This window comes from Zootoca vivipara, chromosome 10 (assembly GCF_965207765.1).
Source record: "Zootoca vivipara chromosome 10, rZooViv2.hap1.1, whole genome shotgun sequence".
NCBI lineage: Eukaryota > Metazoa > Chordata > Lepidosauria > Squamata > Lacertidae > Zootoca > Zootoca vivipara.
This window is the reverse complement of record NC_142593.1, coordinates 47548436-47571930: the sequence shown is the minus strand read 5'-3', so window position 1 is coordinate 47571930 and position 23495 is coordinate 47548436. Positions and strand designations below refer to the sequence as shown.

General features: G+C 45.1%; 1 protein-coding gene across 6 annotated transcripts in view; it reads right to left on the bottom strand.

Moving 5' to 3' along the window:
- The window catches only part of PDZD2 (PDZ domain containing 2), a 257387-nt gene that overhangs the window by 188675 nt on the left and 45217 nt on the right, over window positions 1-23495 (bottom strand). For all 6 annotated transcript variants that reach the window (XM_088652634.1, XM_088652636.1, XM_088652631.1 and 3 more), the window contains exon 2: window positions 118-991. In XM_088652634.1, coding sequence (XP_088508760.1) covers window positions 118-593 — 476 coding nt within the window. In that variant the 5' untranslated portion in view covers window positions 594-991. The remainder of the gene's footprint in view (window positions 1-117; window positions 992-23495) is intronic.

Genomic DNA, 23495 nt, shown 5'->3' with positions numbered 1-23495 from the left:
AGATGCACTGCTATATTAGCATGGGATAGTGCATGGATGGAAAATGGCTCATTTAAGATCGCTACCTAGGTAGAGAGATGGTTTTGCACGCCAGTTGAGTTTATTGAAACCTCTTACCTTGCGCCGCTGATATCGACTCCGACCATCAATTGTCCATTCAGCGAAAGGATCTCGTCTCGCAGGCGAACCTTTCCACATTTCCCTGCGGGGCTGTTTTTCTTTAAGTCGGTGACCCAGATGCTTCCAACATCCAGCACAGGACCCTTATGCCCCTTCCTCTTCTTCCCCACTCTCCTCTTTTCACCATAGTCACCCAGAGCAGGGATGTTCCCAAAACTTAGGCCGAGCGCCTCTGTCTTTCCTGGATCCTTGGTCAGGTACAGTGTGCAGATCTCCATATCCACAAAACAGGTACCATGTTGCAGTTTGCCCTCCTCTATTGGGAAGTTGAGTTGGATATACTCCCTCAGCTTCTTAATGGCAGAGTGGCAAAGTCTGTGTTCTGGCTCCTCCACTTCCTCCTTCAGATGGTTTTGGAGCCACCGGTAAAGGATAGGAAGAAACAGCGCCGCGTTCTCCGGAGTGATGGGCATTGTGGCCACGGCAGGGTCCCATTACGTGATGAACTTGTTCCTGGATTGGGTCACCGAGATTTGATCAACGCACCTTTCGGGGTCAAGGGAGCTCTGCGCTTCATCAGCAGCCATACTGAGGGAAACCAAAAGGGCACGCACAGAGGGAGGCCCAAAGTAAAAGAAGAGGAATGAAAAAGTTGCTCTCTTTTCTGCCGGTTTAGCCAAAGATTACAGAGCAGGCTTTTTAATTAAAAAGAATCAAACACAATTGCTCTGGAGAATTCTGCAAGAAGAGGAAGGAAGCAGAGGTTTGGCTCTTTCCACAGCTGTCCGCACAGAAATCGCTCGGGCACTCGCTGCTGCTCCACCAGCAGCGACCATAATTGCTCCTCCACATTCATCAACACCTGCTTGACCTAGAAAGGGGGGAACAACATAGTTAAAACCATAATTCTCACTCTCAAATAAAGGATTTGAGCGCTGTCTGCAATGCTCATTAATGAGAAAGCTTTCCTTAGCGTTATTCTCTTTTCTCGTTAATTCTATAATCTGTTTTTCTATTCATTTGGGTTTTTTTTTTAAAAAATACACTCTTGGGTTATCAGTCATGTTCTAGAAAGACAGCAGAAGAGGAACACGAGCAGGAATACAAAGAAATGTTTATAAATGCACATGTCCTCCTGCAACACTCGGAGATTGTATGTATGTGTTTGAATTAGTATCTGCCCATCTACGTCGAAAAGAGTTTCCAAGATTCTGACAGGCTCTAGCATGGCCATGACATGGAACACAATGAACAATGAGACACAAATTGAATGTGCATACACATATAGGTCTTCATAATCTTGCTAATCATAACGTGTCTGTTTAACTTACACATTCTGCCAAAGTAAAGGTAAAGGGACCCCTGACCATTAGGTCCAGTCGTGACCGACTCTGGGGTTGCGCGCTCATCTCGCATTATTGGCCAAGGGAGCCAGCGTATAGCTTCCAGGTCATGTGACCAGCATGACAAAGCCACTTCTGGCGAACCAGAGCAGCACACGGAAACGCCGTTTACCTTCCCGCCGGAGCGGTCCCTATTTATCTACTTGCACTTGGATGTGCTTTCAAACTACTAGGTTGGCAGGAGCTGGGACCGAGCAACGGGAGCTCACCCCGTCACAGCGATTCGAACCGCCGACCTTCTGATCAGCAAGCCCTAGGCTGAGTGGTTTAACCCACAGTGCCACCTGGGTCCCTTCTGCCAAAGTATGACCCTCCAAATTTGCCTTCCTTATTTTTGCTCTGGGTTGCAATGAATGCAGCCACAGGTTCATCTTCTTTGTTATCACCCCTGGAATTACTGGTGGGATCCGCCTTCAAGGAATTTGTGCCTGGAGACAGATAGTCAGGTCGTGTATCCACAGCAGTGGCCAAAGGAGGAATGACCGCTGGGAGGAGTGCAGAGAGAAGAAACGCCATGGTGCATTTGTAACAGCGAAAGCAGACGCCTTCATCTGCCCCAGCTGCAACAAAACATCTCTCTCCTGTATCTGTCTCTACAGCCACAGCAGGTGCTGTAACTCTCCAACAGTTTGACTTCACCCCCAAAGGTGCACTCTTCCATCGTCTCTCGAGAAAGACAGATGCCAACAACATTATCTTGTGAAACAAATATATAAATGGTAGGCACATTTTTCTTTGTCATAGCTACTTTATCCATTCCCCAGTCGTGCCTCCGGTTCGCGTATAATTCTCCGCCCTCTAATCTCTCTCAAACACACACAACATTCACAAGCTTAACCTCAGAACTGACTGCTCTTGCAACTGTGCTTAGCTCAGGGCCAGTCCTGGAGACGGAGCGAGGCAGCCGCCTCAAGAAGCAGGTGATGCATGATGGGGAACAGCAGCAAGGTGTGGGAAGACAGCTGTCAATGCCACCCCACCTGTTCTGTATCTCCCAAGTTAGCCTTCCCCCCTCAGATGCAATGGGGCATGTGGAATTAGGGGTGGAGGGGAGATATCTTATCATCTACAGCAAAATGTCTCGGGCTAGCCCTGCTGGTGCTCTGCCCTCCTCTCCGCACTTGTCCTCCAGATTCAGCTGATTCCTACAACTGCTCTTTTTGTGACTTCTGAGCAGTTGGAGTGCTACACACACACACACACACACACACACACAATCCCTAAACCACCTAAGCAGCAGAACCAATTGAAGGTTGTGTACTTGCTTATTTCATACATTAAAGTCAGGCCCGGCTCGCCCATTGACTCTAGTGGCGCAATGCACCATGGCGCCTGGGCGATCAGGGGGCACTGAGGGGCGCCCCAGCAAGTGGGGAAGCTTCACGGCGGCCTCCCTTTTCCCTCCACCAGCCGCGCCGGGAGAGCAGGGAGGTAAGCGAGCGGAACAGGGCCACTAGGACCCTGTTCCGCTCTGCAGCGCCAGGGTCATCCCTCACCCTGGCGCTGCGTTTCATTGGTAGAGGCGACACCACATGGCAGCACCTCTACCAATGAAACGCAGCGCCCTGTTGGCGGGAAGGAACCCGGCGCGGCGCGGCCTGCCCAGGCACCCCAGCCTGCTGGGAGAAGGGAGGAAGGCTGCACGGAGCAGCAGCGCCCCATCCCCCACTCAATCTGGCGGCATCGGACAGGCCTCTGGCACAGCGCGGCCCCGCTGTGAGGCGCGGGGGCTGCCGTGAGACTCCCACCACCCAGCACGCCAGGTAAGAGTTTTCCTTTTTTAAAAAGAGGGGGGGCACCCGAGGGATCCCAGCACCAGGGCGCCCAAGGACCTTAAGACGGCCCTGATCAAAGTCACAGCTCGTGCAGCCAATTGGTAGGGAGAATTCCAGCCCGGCAGCCTGCATTCAGTTGCATGCAACAAATATGTCCTGATCACAACAGAACTTCCATTCTCTATGCTCTTCCCAGGAGCCTCTGCCCCAGATGTTTGGTGGAAGCCCCATAGTAGATTTGGGATGTGCGGGGGGGGGGGGTACAGGAAGGGAACAGTCGACTGAGAAAGTGAAAGTCCTTGTACTAACGAGACCCATTATTGTTTTCTCTTTCTTTGCATGGTTTTAGGGGGGGAATCTACAATTTCCCCGCAATTCTACATTTTCTATCTTTCTTTTCACTTCATATTATCCTCAAATAACTGAATGAGGAAAGTGCCCTAACAGTTTCAACCAAGCTACCTTTGGCCTTGCAAACAGAGATACAGAGGGGTCTTTGAATTGGCACCAAGTCCAGGGCTGAAAGGAGAAGAATGACATCTAAAAGGCAGGCATACATGAAGAAGAACAATGCAATGCTAATATTCATCGAGATTACTTTATTAAACCAGTCCCAGAGCATATCCTGATTACATGCAAAGTTTTGTTTCATCCTCTCTAACAAATTGAGCTCTTCCTTCCTTTTATGTCCCTCCCAGCGGAGTATCGAAAGTGTCCTCAGTACCAATTTCCTGGCTTATAGAAAGAGATTTTAAAAAGAAAGTATGTAAGTAAGTAATTACAATGCCCATTGCTGACTCTTCAAGATCTGATTTATTTGCATACATTCTTCAGATACTATTTTTGAAAGACTGTGTATCAGACACATGCAAAAGCCCAACCCACTTTGACATTTTTTTTAATGTGTTGTTCATCTTACTCAAAAGGCCAGGCTGTGGCTCAGCTAATGCTGGAGCTTCTAGAAGGCCAAAACAGATGAGACCCCATTCACTCAATTACATGAAAAGGCTTCTTAAACTCAATTGGTGGTGCAGGGACAGCTAATCTTGATGGGGACCCTGGCATGGGAAGTGAAGAGGCTTTGATTTTTTTCTGCCCTCTGCTGCAGTCCCAACGTGGGGTGAGCCTTCCATGCTATTTACATTGGGGGAAACCACCCATTGAAGCAGATGGCAGCTCCCCCAGGCATTCACTAGATTGGGACCACAGTAGAAAGTAAAAGGTTACGGCTCGCGAACTTGTGCATACCTGCCAGATCAGCTGCCCACCTACGGTATGATTAGATGTAGATGTGGTTCTTCAGAACACTGAACAGCTGAAGACCTCTTTGTGAAGACCTCTTTGTAACCACAATACAATATTTGCATTTACTCCATCATAACAGATTTGCTAAATTTCATCAAAGGAAGAATAACGTTTGCATGTGACCACTCTTAGAACGTAACACGAGGAATCTGGAAATATTAGGGATCAAAAAAGTTCTGGCACATCTGCAAATGTGCTCAGTTCTTTTCCCAAGCCCTTCCTGTGGGAAAAGTTCACAAAAGTTCCTAAGCAATAAAGTTGCTTAGGGGGACTTCCGGTCTGTCGCGGCGGAGAGAAGGACGCAGGGACCTCGCGTGCCGATGTCCCTGGCTTCGCGGAGGGGGGGGGAAGTCCGCAGAGCGAGCGGATTCCCCGTAAAAACACCGGGTAGAGAGTCCCGGTGACTCACGTGCCCAGCGGTTGCTCCGTTTTTTGCGGATTCCCCGCTGCCCGAGAGCTCAATAGAGCGATCGAGAGCCGGCGGGGTGGAACCGCGGGAGCCATTTTGGGCTATATCTTACCTCCGAGAAGTGAAGCTCCGAGTCCTGACCCGGCAAGCGGCAGATTCTTCCGAACAAATTTAAGCTTCCAAAAAGTAAGCGGAATTTGCGATCACGGACTTTAAATTCGTTAATTGGAAAATAGGAGAGGCTTTAAAGAAACGGAAGTCGGTCTCTTCCTAATGGAAAACTGGGAGGCGCTTTAAATAATCTTAAGCTGAACAGCAAAAGGCATCTGGGACTGTGGACCCGAGAGAAAGAAAGACTTTTTGAACCCTCTCAACTCCCGAGTCCGGCACCCCTTGAGGTACAGCATTATCAAGGGGGAGAGTGCTTTGACAGCTGTCAAAAGCTGTCAAGCTGTCAAAAGACCGGGTGGATTTATCGTACTGTTGAAATCAGTAAAGATTGACTGAAAATGTGGTAGAACTATTCAATTTTGGAATTAAGAATGGAGTTGTGATTGACTTAAAAGACAAAGGAAAAGAATAGCCAAAATGGAGTCGACCGTCTGAGGAAGGAATTTTCCAGCACCTCTTTGTTCTCCACCTCCTGTTTGTCTGCGGTCAGGAGAAATATGAAAACAAAGTACTCTCGAGCCTTCCAGGAGGCTGTGCTAAACTATCTACAAATATGGGAGGATATCTACAAGGAACGGCAACATCCCAATTTTTCAGCAGTCGAGGATGAAGTCCAAGTCCAGGATTTAGAGGAAAATTTGACTTTGGAGACTGTGGAGATTGAATCTGGATGCCAGGAGAAACAACTAGATGAAAATTTTAAAGAGGACTTGGACTATAAAAAATATGTTTGGGATGAAGCAAAGCATGGACTTCAAAAGGAAGAAAATCAAGCAGAGCAAGAAAATGAGAAGCAAAGGAATTTGAGGATTAATGGACTTGAAGATCCTGGAGGGGTTGAAATGTGGGGTGATGTCAGGGAGGAATGGGAAAGACAGGGGCAAGGGAGGACAAGGGTCTGGAGACGGATATGGGAAAGAATGGGTGTGGGGTGAATATTTAGTTTAAAAAAATTTTGTTTTTGGTTTCTGAAAGACGGTTTTTGAAATTTTGGCCTGTTAACGGAAATGCTAATCCAATTGGGGGAAAAGACTTAGGGAGAAGAGATGGAGTGTAAAAATGAATGGAAAAAGCTGTGTTTTCTGGAGGGAGTTCTAAGAACGGCTTAGGAAAGAATTTAAGTTAATGTAAATTTTTGTAAGTTAAGTTAGGTTTAGGCAGAACGCTGCCTACTCTCCTTTCCTTACTCTGAGATACTCAGTGGCAGGGAGTGCTCAGAGGGGTGAGGAGGGGATACAATGGAACCTTGGAAATGCTGTGCCCCACAGGTTCCTCTTGTGGCAGGAGGGGGCCTGTGGGAGGGCAGCATGGAAAAGGAGGAGGGTTGAGTTAATAATATAAGAAAAGGATTTTAAACTGAAATAGAAAACCCGCCATAAATTTTAGATTTTGCTTAAGGAAAACCAGGAGGAAGACTATCGAGGAAGTCACAAGTATAAGGTTAAGGTAATAAGAATTGGGGAGTTAAAATTCTCCCCTATTATTGTTATGTTTGTATTTGTTTAAGTAGCTTATGAATGAGCTGGGGGAAACCAATCCTCAGAGCTCCTCCATTCCTGTCCTTTCAGTGGCAGGGGGGGACGAGGGGGGAGGAGGGAGGGGGGAGGCCAAACCCAACTTACAATGGACCCCTTTGATTCTCAAAGCGCACGGGTTTCACTGGTGGCAGAGGTGAACCAGTGGGTGGAGGGAAAACGAAGGGACAGTGTTATATTGTATGTTTGTGTAGTTTGTTTAGTTTTGTTTGTAAAACTAATAAAAATTATTATAAAAAAAATAAAGTTGCTTAGGGGGAAAAAAAAACCCCAACCCTTACGGATTTCTTCCAAGGGCTCATGAATTCTCATTTCAAAACATACACCGAGGGCTTAAGTTTCTGATGATTTTTTTTCCCAGTCTGAATTTTACGTATGACAAAAATCTGAATACTGTACAAAAAAAGGAACACAAGGGGAAAGAATGAGCACAGCAAAATCACTGTGGGGTTGTGTGTGTGTGTGTGTGTGTGTGGTGTTGTTGTTGTTGTTTTGCAACTGCTATAAATTGCACAGTCCTCTAAGGAGCAGACTAGGTGGGTCATTCAAACACACCTAAGAGATGGCTCATTAGGGAACTTGCCTTTATATGAGAATATCTGCAGCTCATAAAACATAAAGGATTCCCTTTTTTCTGGACTAACTTTACATAGGATCATGGACACTGTTCAGTGAGGGAATCAAGAAAACACCTGTGGATGCATAGAATACACTGGTTTTAAATCAGGATATGGAAATGGAACGACCACATTGTTTTGTTTTAATTTTGTTTGCACTGCATTTTGTGGCAATGCTGGGACAATTGAGTATGCTGGCAATTTTAAGGATTTGGGGTGTTTTTACACGTGTGCTTTTCGTGGCGCTCAATTGCTGTTTAGTTGTGTAGTATAGTCTGCCACTTTGTGAAGGTATTTGCTTTAAGATTGGGATATAAATCTACTAATTAGACGTCTAAATTAAATCTAGCTTATTATAAATTACATCAACATCAACCCAGTCCTTGCAGACGGCCAAAGTGCCTGGAGATAAGTCAGGTTGTGCATCCACAGAAGAGACCAGAGGAAAAATGACGGCCAGGAAGAGAAGAGAGAGAATAAGCACTGTTGTGCATCTGCAGCAGCACCACCAGATGCCTTCATCTGCCCCAGCTGCAACAAAGCATGTCTTTCCTGTATCAGTCCCTATAGCCGCAGGCGCTGCAACCTTCCAACAGTTCAGCTTCACTCCCAAAAGGCACACTCCTCCATTGTGTCCCAAGACAGAGGGATGTCAACAAAGTATTCATTACATTTTATTATTATTATTTATACATAAAATATCTATAAATGCAATAAACTGGAATTCCACATCAGGTAATTACATGCCTCGATCACCATCACTGTTACTTGCTTTTCCAAAACCGACTTTCCTTCCTACCGGTATTCATATCTAGGATACTGATTATAAACCGAGACTCTTGGGGTCCCTTCCGACTCTACAATTCTATGATCCTATGAAATGCAAGGGGGTTACTTCTTTTTATACAGTGGAACCACGGTCGTTGAACGCTTCGGGAGTCAAACGTTTTGGTTTTGAATGCCGACAACCCAGAAGTGAATGCTTCCATTTTCGAACGAAGTCGAACAGCTTCTGAGGCACCTTTCTCCATTTTTTTCCAATTGATTTTGCCGGCCGGCAATTGCGCCTCAGTTGTTGGAACGTTTTGGACGTTGAATGGTCTTCCGGAACAGATTACATTTGACAACAGAGGTTCCACTGTAGTACTTCCAAAAAACACACCCAGAAAATCTAAGAACCCTAGAAGTGGTGTAGTAGATTTTGAAGTGCAGAAGTTTTTTCTCATAGCTCAGGCTATCCCCAAACTTTGGCCCTCCAGATGTTTTGGACTACAATTCCCATCATCCCTGACCACTGGTCCTGTTAGCTAGGGATCATGGGAGTTGTAGGCCAAAACATCTGGAGGGCCGCAGTTTGGGGGTGCCTGTCAGAGCTCCCAATGTCACTCTCCCAACGAGAGTCAAATAAAACATCCATTCTCATTCTCTCTCTCTCTCTCTTATACATACAAATACTCTGGAAAACAGCAGTGCCTAGCATAATACCCAGTCCATTAGGATCAGCATGACTGCAATCCTTAGCATAATTTCCTGGGCATAAGCTCCATTGAACCCAGGGTATTTGCTCCTAACTACATAGGTTCTGTCTGTAAAACACACTGAGTTTGAACAAAAGGTCTTCAGCCAGCTGAAATGAAGCCTTTAGCTTTTAATTAGAAGTGCAAACCACCTTGCGAAGAAGAAGCGTTACTATTTATAGGAACCCCGTCCAAGAACAGAAAGCAAAGTACGCTGGCTTTGCCTTATTATGTTTTCTCATTCTTGCCTCTATGCTCCTCTGTCACAAACAATAGTGAAACTTTAAAGCCTCTTTATCGGCTCATTCACTTGCCAGTAGCTACACTGGGCTCTGGCAGATGATGTCATTTGTTCCCGCTCTGAAAAAAGCCCCGGAGCTGTGCTCCCTTGTAATTTCCCCTCTATTGGGGGGTGGGATTTCAGTCTGAGGACTGCACTCCTTCACATGAGATCTTCTGGGGGCTCATGCAGGTGGTGGGCATGGCTGCAGGGGGCTGGAATCGGTGGGGTAACAGAGTGACTCTTACTTCTTTAAAGCTGGCTACATTCCAGATTTACAAATATCAGAGGTTTCGACGTATCACACCTAAACCTCAGTCCAGGCAAGGGAGACGCATTAGCAACAGTTCAATGACACTTTCCTAGGAAGACTGGATGCTGCCTTTTGCAGAGTCAGGTCATTGGTCTCAGTAGGGCTGAGCTCAGTAGGGCTTGGCGATATATGATATTATTATTATTATTATTATTATTATTATTATTATTATTATTATTTATTACGGTCAAAGACCATGGCGGTATATTGACATATCGCCCAAAACCAATTTCAAATCCATATCGTGATATTGGGTTCACTTCTTTTTCTTTTTACTTAGGGGGGATCTACACACAAGGAAAAACCCACTATTAATAAGTCAGAAATTAAATTGTCATAACAAAAGGAAAAAACTCTATGTAAAAATAGCATAGTTGTTTTTTTTTTTTTTTTTTGCTTTCTGACACCATCTGGAGTTGCATGTTTATAACGCATTCAAAGCGTTTTTTGACTAATGTAGCTGAGTCCCTGGCAATATATTGCAAATCAGGGATGCGGGTGGTGCTGTGGTCTAAACCACTGAGCCTCTTGGGCTTGCTGATCAGAAGGTCGGCGGTTCGAATCTGCACAACAGGGTGAGCTCCCGTTGTTCTGTCCCAGCTCCTGCCAACCTAGCAGTTCAAAAGCATGCCAGCGCAAGTAGATAAATAGGTACCACTGTGGTGGGAAAGTAAACAGCGTTTCCGTGTGCTCTGGTTTCCGTCACAGTGTGACATTGCACCACAAGCAGTTTAGTCATGCTGGCCACATGACCCGGAAAGCTGTCTGTGGACAAATGCCAGCTCCCTCGGCCTCAAAGTGAGATGAGTGCTGCAACCCCATAGTCGCCTTTGGCTGGAGTTAACCATGCAGGAGTCCTTTACCTTTATTGCAAATCATGATGTATGCAAAAATCACAATGTAGGGGAAACCATGAAGACAGACAATACATACATAGTTCCATCCTTATTTCAAACATATACAGTGGTACCTCGCAAGACGAATGCCCTGCAAGACGAATTTTTCGCAAGACGCATCTGATGGTGACTCACAAGACAAATTTGTTTTGCGAAAAATTCGTCTTGCGAATCACGGTTTCCCATAGGAATGCATTGAAATTTAATTAATGCGTTCCTATGGGCAAAAAAAGAAATTTCAATGCATTCCTATGGGAAACCATGATTCGCAAGACGAATTTTTCGCAAAACGAATTGACTCGCGGAACAAATTAAATTCATCTTGCGAGGCACCACTGTATTGATATACAGTGGAACCTCGGTTTATGAACACCTCGGTTTATGAATTTTCGGTTTATGAACGCCGCGGACCCATCTGGAACGGATTAATTCACTTTCCATTACTTTTAATGGGAAAGTTCGGTTCAGTTTATGAACGCTTCAGTTTATGAACAGACTTCCGGAACCAATTACACCCATGTTTCAGTTTATGAACGCTTAAGTTTAAGTACTCCGCGGACCCGTCTGGAACGGATTAATCCACTTTCCATTACTTTCAATGGGAAAGTTCGCTTCAGTTTATGAACGGTTTCTCCGCGGACCGTCTGGAACGGATTAATCCACTTTCCATTACTTTCAATGGGAAAGTTTGCTTCAGTTTATGAACGCTTCAGTTTATGAACAGACTTCCGGAACCAATTGTGTTCATAAACCGAGGTACCACTGTACCATGATGTTTAGCTGGTGATATATCACAATGTTGAAAACCAGATATCGCCCAGCCCTAATGCTGACTACTGTATAACCATTTCCACAGATTTTGAAGCGTCATAAGGTGCTCTCACAAGTCACCTCAAGATTTGCCATGTGGGCTTGTGGGGGGTGGTATTTGATCTCCGAATATGAGGAACTAGCAGCACAGAGCCTGGCACCCCAGCCACTGCACTCAATCAACAGCTCTCTTAAACTCTGGGAAGACAAAAGACTAGTAAAAATTATTACCAGCTGCAACGAGATGGACTTCCAACATAAATACTTCCAAAATCTATTAATGCAATTACCCTCAATTTGATCCGATCATCACAAGGCTGGAAACAGTTTTCTAGCGATTGGCTGTGAGGGTTCATCAGCATCAATGCCAAACAAGACGTTCGGAGGAATGGCTGGACTTAAAGATATTATCTTTATTGACGATTTCCAGTGCTTTGCCCCCCACTCGCCCCCGCCCCCATGTGAGCACAAGTTAATAAAAATATTCATCATGCTGCACATTCCTTTCAGCCTAATACTGTGGTCCACTGAACACAGCAAACAGTGCTGTCTTCATGGCATATAGCAAACTTTGCCAACCTGGTACCTTCCATGTTTTGGGCTACAGCTCCCATCAGCGCATGGTTGGAGCACTACTAGCCTGGTCTTGGGTAAAGACCAACAGCAGCTCTACCACTATACAAATTTATCATTAAAAGAAAGCAGAAATGAATCCCCATATGCATGTCTGGGTTGAAGTTGAATCGTGGGTCTGGAAAGACAGAAGAAGAAGAAGAAGAAGAAGAAGAAGAAGAAGAAGAAGAAGAAGAAGAAGAAGAAGAAGAAGAAGAAGAAGAGGAATTTGGATTTGATATCCTGCTTTATCACTACCCGAAGGAATCTCAAAGCGGCTAACAATCTCCTTTCCCTTCCTCCCCCACAACAAACACTCTGTGAGGTGGGTGGGGCTGAGAGACTTCAAAGAAGTGTGACTAGCCCAAGGTCACCCAGCAGCTGCATGTGGAGGAGCGGAGACGCGAACCCAGTTCCCCAGATTACGAGTCAACCGCTCTTAACCACTACACCACACTGGCTCTACCACAGCATGTCTAATGCACACAGGAGCAGAAGCTGCTCCATTCTTTTAGATGGGGAAGCACAAAATAAATAGGGAAAGCGCTGCAGCTCACTGGTAGATCGTCTGCTTTGCATGCAGAAGGTCCCAGGTTCAATTCGCAGCACCCCCAGGTACGGCTGGGAATGCTTCCGGTCTGAAACATGAGAGAACCGTCAGAACACTAAATTAGATGCCACAATGGTCTGAAGTCTGTGTAAAGGCCGCTTCCCTATGTACCTACGTTCACAGATCCTGCCTCTAATCAAAAGCTCACGGAGAATAAAAAGCTTCCGTGGCAGATGCAAGGTTTTAGGTGCTAAGGGAAGACATCTGAACACGCATTCATATGTTGCTTTCAGGGTAGCACATGAAGCACTTTTAATTGTTGCATATGTCTTCATCCTGAAAGAGGTCTGTGGATCCAAACCATGTTCTTTACTTTGCAAATACCTGAATTGGTTTGATGAACTGCCCAGAGAGTTTGGACAAGCAAGCAGTTGTGTGTGTGTGGCATTACTCTGCTCATTTGCACATGAGCTTTTCCTAGCAATGTGTAAGGCACATGCCCCAAATGCCTCTGATTTGATTTTGCGAGGCTGTACGGGTGGCGCTGTGGTCTAAACCACAGAGCCTAGGGCTTGCCGATCAGAAGGTTGGCGGTTCGAATCCCCGCGACAGAGTGAGCTCCCGTTGTTTGGTCCCAGCTCCTGCCCACCTAGCAGTTCGAAAGTACGTCAAAGTGCAAGTAGATAAATAGGTACCACTCCGGCGGGAAGGTAAACGGCGTTTCTGTGTGCTGCTCTGGTTCGCCATAAGCGGCTTAGTCATGCTGGCCACGTGACCCAGAAAAACTGTCTGCAGACAAACGCTGGCTCCCTCAGCCTATAGAGCGAGATGAGCGCGCAACCCCAGAGTCGTCTGCGACTGGACGCAGGGGTACCTTTACCTTTACTTTACTTTTTATGGTTTCTCTTAAAGGCTAACCTTAAATAACCTACAAATACCTTCCCATTCCAGGAGCAAAGGGGTGAAGCTATTACTGCCTTCACACCCAGATTTCAGTGCTGTTTACTCTCCTAGTTTTCAAATCCATGCGTCACCTTTAATGAACTTAGGGTGTGAGCTTTGTTGGGTGGAATGCAAATTCACTTATCCTCCTGGAAACCTTTCCACCCATTTCTGTGTGGAGTCAGAATTCCTCAAGCTGCTTTCACAAAGAGGCACTTAAATAGGCTTGCACCGATCTATTTAAATGAGTAGATTAAAACCAAAGGAAGCTTTAGTTGATCAGTCAATGAAGGAGAACTTTAATAGGTTAGGGCAGAGGGTTAGCAGGGCACATTTTTAACGCAGTTTTGTTGAATAATTGAAATAAAAAAAGATTGCTTTTCCTTTCAACAGTAGATTGTGTCCATATTTATTAAGCTTTTCTCTCCAAAATCTCAAAAATGAATCTATACTGAGATGCTGGTGAAAAGTAAATCTTCTTGTTGTTGTTTAGTTGTTTAGTCGTGTCCGACTCTTCGTGACCCCATGGACCATAGCACGCCAGGCACTCCTGTCCTGTTATTACTCAAAAGTAAATCTATTCAAATGTAATTTAATCAGGGGGCGAATAATCAACTAAGGTTGCAAACCTACGTACGCTGACATGGGAGTAAGCCACAATGAACTCAGTTGAGCTTACCTCCGAGCAGACATATCAAGGCTTTCACTCTAAATACATTTTATTGTATTTATTTATCACATTAATAACCTATCCTTCCTCCAGGGAGCCCAAGGTGGCAGACATACTTCTTTGTCCTGCCAATTTTTATCCACAGAACAACTCTGTGAGGTAAGTTAGGCTGAGAGACGGTGACTGCCCCAAGATCACCCAGTGAGCTTCCTGTTTGAATGGGAATTTGAACCCTAGTCTAACCACTGCACCACACTGGCTCTCATATCAATGGCCAAACTTTCTGCATTTTCTGTAGCTCTGCTGAGGTGTTACTGCCCTGAACAAGGAATGTCAATGCAGGTAGGGGTTGTGGGGCCATGCACAGTGCCCCAACCCCACACATCCTGTATTGAGCAGGTGGGACTGAAAAGAAGAGATACCTCTACGTATGGTCAGCCAAGTGAGCTTAGAAGCCTCTCCATGGTCCATGCATTGCCAGAGTTTCTGACGGTGAATCTTCCAAGCCAAATGCATCCACCCTTCAGATCTTCCCACTCAGAAAGGGAGGCATGGAGTGGAGCAGGCAGGGATGGTGCAAAAGGGCTTGTCAAGTATAATTATTTAATTGACACTGAATTGGGGAATGCCTAGATGTGTATTACTGAAGGTTTTAATGTGGGGGAATTCCACTTAAGTATACTAAGTGGTCTCCGAACTCATTGATGGGTTGGTAATTTACTGTTGTTCTCTGCTAGTTGTGTGTGAAGACCTTTAAACCTCCCCCTAAAATAAATTCAGACAAGACTCAAATTTTGGTTTGGTTTTTGGCAGAATTTAGGCCACAACTTTATTGATTACAGGAAGTGAGTGGTTGCATAGGCTCTGGTTCGACTAGCTCCCTGCACCGTTGCAGGTAGCGCTGACCCAGGGCACCAGCATAGGTCAGCCAAGGGTGAACACCTGGAATGGTGGAAAGCCGGGGACATGCTATGTCCACCACCCAGATGTCCCCCTGGACTCAGGCATGGGCACAACCCCTCGCAGGGTTGACCAAACCACTGAGTCCCTGGATTCCTTTAACGAAATACCCATTCGCATAGGGATGGCGAGAGCGTTCCCCCATCCCTATCACCTGAACCAGAGCCTATCCGCAACCTTACACGTTGTGACGATTTGCTATGCAGCAGGCAAAACCCAAGTGGCACCAGCCAATCAGCCAAGTGGGGAAAATTCCTGCTATGCCCCCATCCCAACGGCAGACAACGGCATAGCAAGGTCAAACACGCAAACACGCAAGCCCTAAATATAGGGAGAGGTGGGTGGGTGTTCTGATGCACTGACCAAGAGAGAAAAGCTCAGGGTCACGTGCATTGGCATATATCCAATTGATCCATGTTGACTAGCGTCCCATTGGTCAGATTAAACCCAGCATCAAGGGACCTGCCAATAGGGTGTTGTGGCTATCCAATCGTACCCAGTGAAGGAATTCTGTATGGCTAAGTTCATGCTCATGTGTGCAGAAGAAGGAATGGGCTTTAAATCTTTGGTTTTCATCTTGCCTCTTATTTTTGGATTTGGTGTTACGTTATCAACGACATGTGGTTTTAATTATGTACATGCAGCCAGAGGCCTAATTCAGCAAATGCATAATTAGAAATCCTAGTGTAAGAAACAAGAAAAACACAGCACAAATACGGACAGGTTACAATGTTGTCCTGGCAGATATGACAGGACCTCTCCTTCCTTTCCTCCTCTGCAACCCCACACAACCAACCAGTCTGTTCCAGAGGGTGCCCTTACTTTCTAGAATAGGTAAAAGGTAAAGGACCCCAGACGGTTAAGTCCAGCCAAAGGCAACTATGGAGTTGCAGTGCTCATCGCGCTTTCAGGTCGAGGGAGCCGGCGTTTGTCCACAGACATGTCGACAGCATGACTAAACCGCTCTTGGTGCAACGGAACACCGTGATGGAAACCAGAGCGCACGGAAACGCAGTTTACCTTCCCACCGCAGCGGTACCTATTTATCTACTTGCACTGGCGTGCTTTCAAACTGCTAGGTTGGCAGGAGCTGGGACAGAGCAATGGGAGCTCACTCCATCGCGGGGATTCGAACCGCCAACCTTCCAACTGGCAAGCCCAAGAGGCTCAGTGGTTTAGACCACAGCACCACCTGCATATTAGGGTTACACAGGGAGCTGCGGGAGAGAGGGGAAAGGTAAACATCACTTATGCGAGCCAAAGTCTGTTCTGCAGGCAGGTCAACCCTGTTGAATGACACCCTATCCTACGTGTGGGAACTGGATTTGCGCTTAAAAAAAAATCCACACCAAAAACCATATTTATTTAGTTAGTTACTGTAGTTAGTTACTGTAGTTAGTTAGTTAGTTAGTTAGTTAGTTAGTTAGTTAGTTAGTTAATTTATTGTTACGGTTCTCGACCAGCACACCATATTTAAATGTGTACTTACATATATATTTTTGCACACGTTTTCTCCCAAATCACACATTTCTAAATTTTCCAGCCCCTTCCAAATCATATGTAGCTGGAAGGAGGGGAGAACCATGATTTATACATGCAGACTTGGCAGTCAACACAGTATGGATAGTATTATTATTATTATTATTATTATTATTATTATTATTATTATCATCATCATCGTTATTAATGCACGTATTTCATACAGTAGTACCAACTCAGGTATGAAATGACCAGGAAGAGGCAATCGTCCCCGGCAGGAGGAAAGCACTCCGCCCATGCTCAGAGGCAGGATTTTCTTTATTGTTGCTTCTCTCATGTTCCAGGTAATTTCAAAAACAGGAGTCTGGTAAGCCCCAGTTCAAATTAAGCCCTGGAAGCAGCCCTTTGATAATGCACAGTCGGCTGCAAAGCTTTGATAAGGAAACAGCCTTCAGTTTCATGTATTATATTAAGCAGGCTCTTGCCACAGTTTTTTTTGGGGGGGGGTGGGGGGAGGGAGAGGGAGAAGGCGAATTTTTAAAAAAGATACTTTGGAATGGTCTTTTATTATAAACGGTTTAGCACCAGAGTTAATCAAAAATCAAGAGCTCCCCGATTATCTCTGCATTTAACATCCCTCCAGACTCTTTAAAATTCTGGAAGGAAACTCTTAATGTCACAGAGTCTTTTGGAGTTGCTTCTCCGCCAGGAGCCTCACACACACACACACCCCCAACGAGTCACAAAATTCTACTCATACATTTACAATTCCATCTCTTCCCTGCACCCCACCCCCAGAAAAAAATATCTGTTCATTTAACATTAAAAATTAATTCAACTTCTTCAGACCTCACAAAGAAATTAGGGCGCAAACGAGGCTTTGAAAAGTGTCAGGAGGGAAGGATAAAAATATTGCCAAGTGCCTGGGTCTGGTGGAAATGCAACTAGCAGAGAGAAGGGGAGGGGGGGAGAGGGCGTCATTTAGCCTCAATTTTCATTTTGGTTTATGTCCCTATTGTTACTCAAAAATCCATTTCCCCCTGCTTTCTGTGCAAAATTTTCTCCCTCTCTCCTTTGAAAATGCCGTAAAGTCTTTTGGGATCATCTTCTTAATTCTGAAGTGCCTTTTTATTTTCCCCCTCTTTTCCTTTATTTTTTACATCAGCATAAAGAACCACTTCCATATGTTCCTGTTCCCCCCCCCCCCTAAGCCTTTCTGGGTTTATAAATTTTATCTGTTAAATATTTACCCATGAAAAATTGTTTGAAAATTAAGCGGGCCAAAAGGCTTCACAAAAGCAGCCATGCAGAGTTTTCTTCCCGCCTTATTCTTTTCCAGGAGAGAGACTGCCTAGACGAGGCAGTTTTTCATGTGTGCCCAATTTCTTCCCGTTATGTATTATAAAACCTGGCCTTCACAAGCAGCAGTAGGGCATTTATCAGTCAGGAATTTGGGAGCAGCGAGGGCAATATCTCAGCTCCAGAAGAGGCGTAGCCAATGTGGTGTTCTCCACGTATTGTTGGACTACGACTCCCATCATCCCTCTCCACTGGCCATGTTGGCTGAGCATGATGGGAGCTGGAGCCCAACAACATCTGGAATATACCATCAGGGCTGGAGTCAGACGCAGGTCAGCATGAAAGATGCAGGGCTCTGTTGTCAGTGAAGTTAGCTCTTTATTCAAGCAAACAGCATACAACTCAGCAACCCTTCCCAGTAGGTCTTGCCTTTCCTAGGACTGAAGATTCCACCCTTTCCTGGGTGTTTCCCAAGCAGTCTCAAACTGCACCTGTGCACTTCTGGTTCTGCCCTCCTCATTATCCTGTGCATTCTTGGAAACCAGGGCAGAGGAGAACAAAATAGGGAGAGCCCCCAAATTCTTCAGCAGCCTCTTGATCACCACCCCTCCTCTGCTTCAGCCTCAGAGTCTGAACTGTTCCCTGTCACAGGTTCTTCCTGCTCACTAAACCCTGTTGCCTCTTCACCCTTTGGCACCTCCTCCCAATCTTCTCTCTCTGACCTCTTCTCAGTGTCCCACCACCAATCCCCTGGCTCTGAGCCTTCCTCCTCTGGGGTTTCCCTTGGGCCTTTCCCTGGCTGGTGCCTCCAATCACTCCACTTTGTCCAGTCTGCCCCTGACACCTCCTGCCATTGATATCACTGGATGAGGTGGCAGCGTCATGGCAAGGAGACGGTGGTTCCACCTCACAACATAGGTCACCACTGCAACCATTTGCTCTAAATGTCTGCACCCTTGTATGCACTTTGGATGAAACTTTGGCGGAACTCCTCACTGGAGCATGGGGAAGGGTCATCAAGGTGAACAGGAGAATCTTTGTCATTGAACTAATTCTTATGGCTTTCAATGGTTTTTTTTAATACTACTTGACCTGAATGTGGCTTTAATTTGTTTAATTCTCACAGCCTGCATTAATCGGGCTGTTTCTGCATGCCAGTTTGAGCTTCCCTTGGGAAGGAAATCTAGAATATAAGCAATAAATTACGAGGTGGCAAAATCCTAAAGCAGAAGAACAGATGAAACCAAATTGAAAGTTGAGAAATCAGGTGTTTGAAAGCTCCTTTATGAGCAGAAAGGGGCACAGGTGGCACTGTGGTCTAAACCACTGAGCCTCTTGGGCTTGCCGATCGGAAGGTCAGAGGTTCGACAGAGTGAGCTCCCATTGCTCTATCCCAGCTCCTGCAAACTTAGCAGTTCGAAAGCACACCAGTGCAAGTAGATAAATAGGTATTGCTGCAGCGGGAAGGTAAATAGTGTTTCCATGCGCTCTGGTTTCCATCATGGTGTTCCGTTGCACCAGAAGTGGTTTAGTCCTGCTGGCCACATGACCCAGAAAGCTGTCTGTGGACAAATGCCAGCTCCCTCGGCCTGAAAGCAAGATGAGTGCTGCAACCCCATAGTTGCCTTTGACTGGACGTAACTGTCCGGGGGTCCTTTACCTTTACCTTATGAGAGGAAAGAGACCCAAGCAGAAAACCAAGTCGCTTATAGACAGTGGCTTATCCAGCACATGGGATTTCATGCCATTGTGAACACACATATATAGAGTTGCAACAACATGGTAGAAATTTCCCAGTCCATGTAGTGAGCTGCTGTATGCAGCTCGTCTCTAGAGGAACTCCTCTCTCGATAGTATTATTTATAGTTAAGAGATTGCCGTAGTAATTAAGGTTGGATAAGATATCTCAGAATTCTCCACAGGCTAGAATCCTATCTGCATTCCAGTCCTGAAATTAGCTTGCATCCAACAACACCTTCACAGTCCATCCCTTCAATGCACCAGTCAACACTGAGCACGGAAAGCAGAAAGCAAATTACTTCCAGTCCAAGTTGCTTTTCAGTGGTTATTCAATTAATTCCATGGTGTTGTTTTTTTCATGAAATTACTCCTATACTGTAGCACCCATTACAATCCGTCTCAAAGCAGTGCACAGATTAAAACAATGAAATAAACAATAGAACATTAAAATCACCATAACTGACAATGCAAGGCGCACCAGTAATTAAATCCCGACGTTAAGCACCCGAAAGAGCCTGAATACACATATGTTGTTGCTGTTGTTGTTGTTTAAAAAATCAGCATTGGTGTTTGCTGGAGTTTTGAGAAGAGGCAATTTTATAGGGAGAGGGGCCACCACCGAGAAGGCCTTCCCCTTGGTTGCTGCTAACTGCAGGTTGTGATAGGTTTTGGGTAGCCAAAGCACCCCTTTAGGAGCAGTGGAATAGGTTTGTGAGATAGGACACTCCAGAGAGTAATCTTGCCACCAACCTCAAATGAAACCCCATACAGAGCACATTACAGTAATCCCATCTAGAGATTACCAATGCATAGGTCACAGTGGCCAGGCTATCCCTTATACAGCTGCTTCTTCTTTATTATTATTGCCTTTTGACTGGAAAAGTGTTGGTTCACTAAGCCTAATCAAAGACCTACAAATCATCGTCCCTCATTAGTCTGATCCCAAGAGGGGAGAATCGTTCCCTTCTTGACTTTGTTTCCTTAAGAAGCTTGTTGTGTTCACACATATCATTACCACCCAAAGCTGCCAAGAGACTCTAAATCCTATTACAGAGAGACACACACCCCCTCTCTCCAACTATCTAACGTCATGCGATGCTACCCTTTGGCAAATGCCCACAAGGCAGCTGCGCTCTTTCAAGATGAGAGGAAGGGTTGGAGTAACACACAAACGCCGATACAGTATCGTATGTGTTTAAAATTAGCCAGCTTTTCAAAGCAACAGGCTGTAAGTGTCTGGATATGTGCAGATATTCCTTCCAGATGTTTCAAACTACCCACACAAGCAGTCGCTTCCCCAAAACACTCCCCAACACCCCACACCAACACCTGGGGGGTTGATGTTGCAATCAAGTTAGGAAAATTATTGTTGTTGTTATTATTATTATTATTATTATTATTATTATTATTATTATTAAGGCCCTTAGGTTTGAAATGTGCTTTATTAAGTAATGGAGGAGTACAGGCACAGCTAAGCAGGGAGCAGGTTGATGGATGAGAAGAGGATTATTTCAAACCAGCCAAGAAGATCTGAATGGTAAACATTCTCTAAATCTTAACTTTGAGATCCAAGCCTGCTGGGATCATGAGGTGGGGGCAGAATCTAGCCTTTCAAAGTGTTAGAAACTACTAAAACTAAAACACAGCGCTGCATGTACTGCACTGAAAAGCCAGGCTTACAAGGTTTACAGGATTTCAGCATTTATCCTCTGCTCTTCCACTAATCATGCTAAGATTCACAGAGCCAAAGCAAGGCCAGATTGGGGGACCAAATCTTTTGTATTTCCCTGTTCTGCAAGTCTAACAACACAAACACAACGGCAGGGCAATCCTCAATGTGGCTTATGGCAGTCTGTTGGCTTCCTTGACATTTCAATTAAAATAATGATTTTTAAAAATGGGTGGTCCTTTTGCCTGTAACTGTATACTTCAAAGTACATGGGCATTACCCTCTCAGAACCCAGAGGAGTATTGAATAAGACAGGTGTTGCCAGGATTTGGGGGGCTGTTGGCATCTTTGCAAGTTGGACAAACTGTTGTGAGCACCTTACAGACACACACACACACTTCTTTCTTCTTCTTCTTCTTCTTCTTCTTCTTCTTCTTCTTCTTCTTCTTCTTCTTCTTCCTCTTCTTCTGCGACCACTTGTAGCCGACTAAGATTGTCTTCCATAAACACGGTTTTAACAATGGGTCCGTAAGTGACTGTGGAGGCCAATTCTGGATCCACACGTCCTTCCACAGTGGGGACATTGGTTTCCAGGCGGGAGTTGATCACGGTGTGGATTTGCCAAGCGTGCCTTCCTCTTAGCATGTTTCTCCCTTGCGTCCGGAGATCGAGTTTCTTCAAAGCCCATGACACCTTTGGTAAAGGCTGTTCTCCAACTGGAGCGTTCGCAAGCCAGTGTTTCCCAGTTGTCAGTGTTTATACTACATTTTTAAAGATTTGCCTTGAGACAGTCTTTAAACCTCTTTTGTTGACCACCAGCATTACGCTTTCCATTGTTAAGTTCGGAATAGAGTAGTTGCTTTGGAAGACGATCATCAGGCATCTGCACAACATGACCAGTCCAACGGAGTTGATGTTGAAGAATCATGGCTTCAACACTGGTGATCTTTGCTTCTTCCAGTACACTGAATTTACAAATTTACAAACTGTTGTGAGCACCTTACACACACACACACACACACACCTATTCTATTTACAATATAATACTTATTCTAGACGTAATTTCAGCAGGGGGGGCGGACCCCTGAGTGCATTGGTGGGGTTGCCATATTTTGAAGAGCAAAAAAGAGAACACATTTTCAGACACATTTTCAGACTTCTACTTTGAACTCTCATTTATTAATTATAGATCAAGAAAGCTCAACTCCGATATTCTAAAGAGGAGGGTTCGAGGAAAGGAGACAGAAATTTGTACAACCAAGCTAGGAGCGCACTGACGAAGGAGATTATAGTGGCAAAACGAACCTATGATTTGGACTCAATTCTCAAACATGTCTCAGCTACTCTTTGGAACAATTTACAGAACATTTCTGAATATAAGAGAACATATTCTTCTGCTTCGGAGTCAAAAATTGGCAAACGACCTGAATCAGTTTTATAGCAAAGTCAAGCATTATCAACTAGAGCAATTCACTCGGCGCCAGAGGCACCAACAACCACCTCAACCTGTTCTGAAGTCACTACAGGGACAGAAGGCAAAAGCTCCAGGCGTAGTCGGAGTGGCTCCTCTTTGCTTGAAATAATAATAATAATAATAATAATAATAATAATAATAATAATAATAATAATAATATATTATTTATACCCCGCCCATCTGGCTGGGTTTCCCCAGCCACTCTGGGTGGCTTCCAACAGAAAAATAAAACACAATAATCTATTAAACATTAAAAGCCTCCCTGAACAGGGCTGCCTTCAGATGTCTTCTAAAAGTCTGGTAGTTGTTTTCCTCTTTGACATCTGTTGGGAGGGCATTCCACAGGGCAGGCGCCACCACCGAGAAGGCCCTCCGATCCCCACACAGATATTTAACAGATATTTTGTATAAAGTACGTTTACATTGTAAAATTAGCCAAAGCAAATTCCAAGTATGTAAGTACTTGGCAAATAAATTACTATTCTATTCTATTCTATTCTACATACACATGGGGGGAAAGAGGTCATGTCCTGGAAAAAGAGAACATATGGCAACCCTAGGAATCCTGAGTGCATGGGCACCCCTGGAATAAGATTTGTGGAGTTAGTTAAAAGGAGAGACCTGCTTAGCTTCTTTTCCCTCTCCGTGACTAGTAAATGTAGAATAAATTAAGAACAAAAGACAGAATATGGTCATCTGCTTCATTTAAAGAGGTCACATCCTTCCTCAAGGCAAAACATGAGCTGTTTGGGGGCAGATTCTTTCCCCCCCCTCCCTCTTAAATTAAGCACAGCCCTGGCAGGTCAAAAGTGATTATTATCTGAAGCACCACTTGAACCTCTTCTCCCAAACAATGGGAAAAGTCCTTGCTACAATTGGTTTTCAAGCCACGGCAAATCACTGCTAATAAATTCCATTATTAAGTGGGGCTGTCTAAGCCATGCCTCCC